Below are 6,620 nucleotides of genomic sequence, written 5' to 3' on the forward strand. Positions count from 1 at the left end.
TTCTTTCTCAAAAATAAAAAAAAGTATTTCATATATGAGACAAGCTTTTCAGTCTGGAGGTGCTTTGTTTTGAGGACCAAAGCAGTAAGCATCCAGAAGTTCCTACTGGTGACTGCCAATTATTCATCTATGGAGACTGTAAAGGGACACAAGAAGTCCAAGTGATGACATAAACTCAGCACTTGCCCAGGTGTTGCTGGAGTGCTATAAATCTGTCTATCTCCCTGTTGCTGGCCTGTCTACATATTCATCACATTTCAGGTTGGGAGCCAAGTCCTTTCCATGTGTTGGAAGAGACGCAGAGGAGCAGGAGCCCAGCCTGTCCCCTCTCTCCTCCCTGGGATGCTGCATGCAGCTGGAGCCTTCTTTAGGGCATGATGCTTTATTTTGGTCATACAGCCTTATTCCCCCAACTCATAAAAGGTGAAGAAATGCATTAAATGCATCATTCTCTTTTGGAGTAGTAGAGAATGAGATCGTTTCACAGAAAAATATCCCTGAGCTCAGTTATTCCATCACCAAAGTTTATCAGCCTCTGTCCTAATTTCTCAGAACAGATCATGTCACTCTGAAAACACTGATATTTGAAACTGAATGTGCTTCTTCACATTCCATTTATTCGAATTTTTTTCCTAAAAATTATTTAATTTTGGCCAATATCAGAATCAGGCATACTTCATTTAATCTATATTGCAAAGAGTTTCATGTTTTCTTAACCAAATCACCATTCACAGTATCCTGACCTGTTTTCTTTATCTTTTTTCTTACTTTCTTTCTTTCTAGCATACAGAAATGCAGCAGAGATAGTGCAGTATGGAGTAAAAAACAACACCACCTTTCTGGAATGCACACCTAAATCTCCTCAGGCTTCTATTAAATGGCTGCTACAGAAAGACAATGACAGGAGGAAAGAGGTGAGTTATGTGAACAGGAGCTCTGGGAGGATCCTCAGTCAGCATGAGATTCCCTCTCCAGATAAAGGGAGAGAACAGTTTGTGTTTTTATCAGGCAGTCTGGCTACAGTGAAGGTGGAGAATTTGTGTGGAGGCAAGACAGTGACAATCATTTACTCATATGAATAAGAGCAGACTCAGTACAGCTGAGACTTCATCCTCAGCCCCACAGATTTCTCTCAGATCAGAACAGCTATAGAAAATTAAAGAATCTTTGCTTCACACCTTACTGATTGCAAACTGAAGGTTTGCAGCACTCAGAACTTCTTATTGATCTAAGGAAATAGGCATAAAAGCAAGAACTTGTATAAAGTTCAGGAAGAAGTCAGCATGCAGTAGCTCCTCTGTGCTATTGAAGAGATAAAAGGCAAAAGTGGGAGAAATGTGAAAGGTTTCTTTAGCAAGAAGCTAGTCCAGGCTAAGAACACGTATTGACAAAAGCATTTCCTCACCATGGTGCAATCACATTTTCCATTACTGCACTCTCTAAGGCTCTCGAGTTTCAGCACTGTAACATACAGTATGATTGTTTATGGGGAATGTTCCTTCCTTAAGTAATAAAAAAGGGGAAAAATCCATTGCAAATCCAAGGCATTTACTATATGAATAAAAAGAAACATTTTTCAAAAGGAACTTTTAAGTAATGTGGTGTCTGTTGATAGGCTATAAATACTGTAAAGTATTATTCTCGTATCAGGCCATTTTACAAAAACAGAGGGGAATTACAAATGTCTCACTGACTTTTCTAACTATTCAAAGCCATGTCCTGGCAATAGGTGCCATTCCTTAACCCATTGCTCCAGTAGAACATCTCCCTTTTTTTGTTATGTTCAGTAAATAGATTGGAATCGATGCAGTTTCATGGTACAACAGGCTGAATAAAGCAATCAAAGTGTTGATTAGTTTTCAAGCTCTCAGATGTCTGGAAATCTTCCACAATGTCTACAAAAGTTTACAATAGCAGAATACCATAATAAGTAAATTAGTTCCCAAGAGAACCAAGTATAATGCAAAGTACAGTAGCAAAATAGAAAAACCATTCAGCAAAATACCAGCATTGGTTTCCTTTCATAATGGACTGAACTAGCAATTTTTAGTTCATACTGATATGCAAAGGGACATCTGCACATTCATTTATAATTGGATGATTACAAGCTCTGGTGACTTGATTCTTTCAGATGATGTGATCATCTCCTGGGACAGTGCAGAGTCTGAAGCCAGAAAGGAAATAGGAGAGTACCTGTGCTCTTGGTTAACATTGAGCCAAGTCCCACTTGGGCCCACTGTGGTGATAATTTTTATAGGCTGCAGACTCTGCAGAGCAGATAGAGTTCTTCAGCAATAACCTGCTCAAAGTCAAAATATTTAATGAGAAGACACCTTGAGTTCAATGCCAAATGAGCCTCCCTGGTCCTGCACCTTTCTTCCACTCAGCATCACTCTCTTGATGCTGAGAGAGACATTCTCAGGAATGCAACAGGGCAAATAAAAGTTCATTTTTTCAACTCCACTATTCAAACATTATGAAAACTTCTATTTCATGTGGTTTCCAGATTTTTATCTTTGCTTACATCCTGATCAAATTTATTCTACACATAAGAAATAAAATTATTTAAGTCATTTTCTTTAGCAACACTTACCTTCTTTGAGGTATGCTCTTTTCTAAAGGTGGTCTTTTGAAGATAATTATATAAAAATATAGTAACTTTAAGAAAGTCATGTTTGAAGTGAAGCTTACCAGAAGCTCCAATACTCTGTTGTTCTATAACCTTCCCTAAAGTGTTCCTTCTGCCTTTTTGCTGTCCAGGTGAAGCTGAACGAGAGGATCATCGCTACTGAGCACGGGCTCCTGATTCGCTCCGTGCAGGACAGCGACCGCGGGCTCTACCACTGCATCGCCACCGAGAACAACTTCAAGCAGACCTTAGCAAAGATCAACTTCAAGGTGCTGGATTCAGAGATGGTGGCTGTCATGACTGACAAGTGGTCCCCTTGGACCTGGGCCAGCTCGGTGCGAGCGCTGCAGTTCCACCCCAAGGACTTTGTGGGGGCTTTCAGCCACTCGGAGATGCAGATGATCAACCAGTACTGCAAAGACAGCAGGCAGGCAGGGCAGCACAGGGAAGAATCCCAGAAGATGAGAGGGGACTACACCAAACTAAAGGCCCTTATCAATAGCAGAAAAAGTAGAAACAGAAGGAATCAATTACCTGGATCTTAATTTTATTTTATAGTAATAGATATTTTTGTCCTCAGTGTAGGGGGCTTATATTTGTCTATTGTGAACAAATTCGTGCAAATCTGATAAAAAATTAAATGAAATTCCAGCAAGACACGTAAAAGATCTGTCTCCCAATTAAATGCAGTGAAACAAGAAAATAACTCAGAGCATTTTCTTTCCTACGTACTTAGTGATTCAAGCCTGGGCTCTGTCCTAGAAGCAGCACTGGGTATTCATCTTAAACCAGATTCACCTTTAACATCTCAATATTTATTACAGCTGAATAGAAATTTTTACAAAATCAGTGCATTGTCTTGCAACTCTGGACCTGCACCAACTAGACTGGTGGTGAAAGAATCTGGGTTAAGATGCATACTTAGAGTAGGATGGTACTAAGATTTCCTTGCACTGTGTTTAAGAACATGAGTTTCTTCTTGTTTACTGCTCAATATTGGGTTTACAGCTTTCACTCATCGATCAAATCATGTGAATGCATGCAGCTAGGAAGCAAGTAAAATGTACTAGAAATGTTTCATTTGCTCAGAGGTCAAATGAAGGAACAAACAAAAGAAAAACAAAGAATTTATACTTTATCAGAGTAAGCACTGATTATTGTGCATAGTATGAGTTGTAATAAATTAATGAGTTCTGGAATGTAACTTAAAATATCTCTGCTTATATTGATTTTTATTAAAATAGGGAGTCCTATAACACTACATAGCTTTATAAGTGGCACAAAGGTAACATGAGAATGTTCATTATACATACAATTTTGAAAAACACCTAAGTGACTTAGGTATATTAGCTACTTCTCAAAGGATTACACTCCAATTTCTTTTCAAAGGACAGAATGTAGATATACCATATAGTGTTTTTTCAGAAATGAAAAATATAGATTATCTTTATTCTGTTCCATGATTAAATTGGAGCTAGTCTGCAATGTGGAAACAAGTCATAAGTGTCTTTGAAATTTTTAAAACATTATTTTTTCAACTGTTTTCTCAAAGTTGCAAATATTTTAACTAGAATTTTCTAATTAAACCAATCCCATTTTCCAGTTTTTGTACCCTTATTCTTTTCCATGTTATTTTCCAAATTTGCTCCTATTTTCAGTTCTCTACTAAAAAGCAGATCAGGAAAAGAAAAAACAAAAAAAAGGAATGAGGGAAAAATAGGACTGAAAAATGGGTTCGGGTTGAAAACAAAAAACTCTAACTTGAGAGACATGTTCAAACAGAAATCTTTTGTTTAAGAAGCAGCTGTCAGGTCTAATAAAGCAAGTTTTGTTGAAAATTGGATGAGTGTACACCAAGCCATCCGAGGAAAGGCAATCACCAGTGCTTTTACTGTGTAAGAGTGTTCTGGAAGCCACTGAGTTTGTTCAAAACAGTCACAGGGATTAAAAATGTATGAGTACCCTAGAAAAATCACAATTATTTATGGCATTATACAAAAATATAAGCTGATGTTCAGCTCAAATCTGAGTTGTTAAGTTACAATTCTGCTTCTGTTAGAATTCTCTGGGAGGAACTCTACAGGGCATGGGGAAACATTCTGGGTTTGTGCCTGTGTGAATTCAGTTTAATGCAATGGAGGTAACACTGGTGTTTATCTGGCATTAGCTGGATTGTCACTTTATCACCACCTCGTGAAGGACAGCTGGGAAATGAGCCCTGATCACACCATTTAAACAGTCTCTAAATCCCTTTGATGCTCTGGGATCTCTTTAGTTTAATTTGTGTGCTTACTGCTAGCATGGCAGTGCCAGCCTGCTCATTATTGCCATCAAGTTAAGTGCTCTCCTTACTCAAGGCCTCAGTGTGCATTTCTGCAATATTTAGGCATTAATAACTAAGGTCCTTCTTATGGAAACCATCAGGAAACTTCCTCTGACATCCATGAGATTGAATTTGGTCCCAAGAGCTAGCAAAGTAGGTTCTGGAGGAATAAGACTTTTTTTTTTCTCTTTTTTTCCTTTTTTCTTTCTTTTTTGTTCTTTTTTTTTCTTTTCTTTTCCTTTTCTTTTTTTTTTTTTTTCCCCTGAATATGACTGACTTCTGAGGTGTGTAAGTGACAAACCAAAAATCAAGTGCCATGGTGTAGAACTACCTCCTGGAATGACACTAGTGCATATTCTCTGTGTGCTGCCATGCTCTTCCCATCTCCTCAGCAGATTCACTGCAGAGTTATTGTGGTACTAATGCCTATTGTGAGGATCAGAATTGCTTCCAGATGGAATACAGTGATTAATAGGTGTTTCAAGGTACAAATTGCCCTTTAAGTGGTTAGGTACAGTGATATTTTAATAGGCCCCCATTAGGCCTCAGAAATTACAGTTACACTGTTTTCTAATTTCTGATAGAATATTGGCAATAAGGGATTCCATTAACACAATCAGCATAGCTCAGAGTTTCATGTGATTATAAAATAATATTTTTAAAGCTGCTTCATATACCATTATTATGGTATGACTGTTTAAGGGATTACACTTAAACTAACATTTTTCCTGCTGCATGAGAACTCCAGTATATAAATATAATAAGCTTCTGTCAGTGCATAACTGGTCCAAGCTTCCATGCTCTAGGAGCCTTCCTGCATGTATAGAGAATCAGGAACCAGACACTCAGCTGATATAAACTAATGTAACTTCCCTGTTGTCCTTACAGCTACTGGGGTTGATACCAGCTGAGTGTTTGGCCTTAAATGTACAGAATAGACAAACTGCAATTTTTGTTTAAAGTAGCCCCTCTACTGTAGGTAACACCAAAATTTAAGACTGTAATATTATTTGTGCTATTTAATACTTCCTATTTGGAGGATTTCTAAATAATGTATATAATTTTATTCCTTAAAAAAAATGCAAAAGCAAAATGACTTCTAGGCATAACTTCACCAAATGTAAAGATATGTTCTCTGCCAAGAACTTCACTGTGTACTGGTATTTTTTTTTGCCTTTTTATTTTGTGTAGTTTGTAAAGTTTGCTGAAATCTTGACCTAACAATGTGTTCTTTGCAATTGTTGTTACTGTAGATATGCGTGTTTTATTAAGAGAATCTTGGTTTTAAAACTGTAGGTATGTGTATAAGTTCCTAGCATGATGAAACTGTCATGACAGTGAATATGCATCATATAGTGTGTAAGAAAGAACAAAATGTAGTTTAACATAGCGCTATTTAATTGAATATCTAAAATGCCCAACAAAATAAAGTGTGTTGCAACATTTAAAAATTTGTTGGTTCCCCCTTATGGATGTGCATTAAAAAAGAACTTCTTTTTTTTTTTCTTTTTTTTTTTTTTTCTTATTAAGAAAAGAACCTGAAAAGCAATTCCCTAGATTTTCCAAATAAGTTCAAGAAAATATTTGGAGCATCAGATATAGTGGCTGGTCAGTTCCCAGCCCTGCTCTGGACTGAAGCCCCAGTCATGGAGATAACAAGGAACTCAT

General features: G+C 37.3%; 1 protein-coding gene across 3 annotated transcripts in view; it reads left to right on the forward strand.

The window, feature by feature from the left end:
• Nucleotides 1-6,403, forward strand: part of SEMA3C (semaphorin 3C) — a 117,593-nt gene extending 111,190 nt beyond the window's left edge. For all 3 annotated transcript variants that reach the window (XM_074538791.1, XM_074538788.1, XM_074538789.1), the window contains 2 exons: nucleotides 784-914; nucleotides 2,761-6,403. In XM_074538791.1, the coding sequence (XP_074394892.1) occupies nucleotides 784-914; nucleotides 2,761-3,174 (545 nt within the window). In that variant the 3' untranslated portion in view covers nucleotides 3,175-6,403. The remainder of the gene's footprint in view (nucleotides 1-783; nucleotides 915-2,760) is intronic.
• The last annotated feature ends 217 nt before the right edge of the window (nucleotides 6,404-6,620 follow it).

Source organism: Zonotrichia albicollis, chromosome 4 (assembly GCF_047830755.1).
Source record: "Zonotrichia albicollis isolate bZonAlb1 chromosome 4, bZonAlb1.hap1, whole genome shotgun sequence".
NCBI classification, from domain to species: Eukaryota; Metazoa; Chordata; class Aves; order Passeriformes; family Passerellidae; genus Zonotrichia; species Zonotrichia albicollis.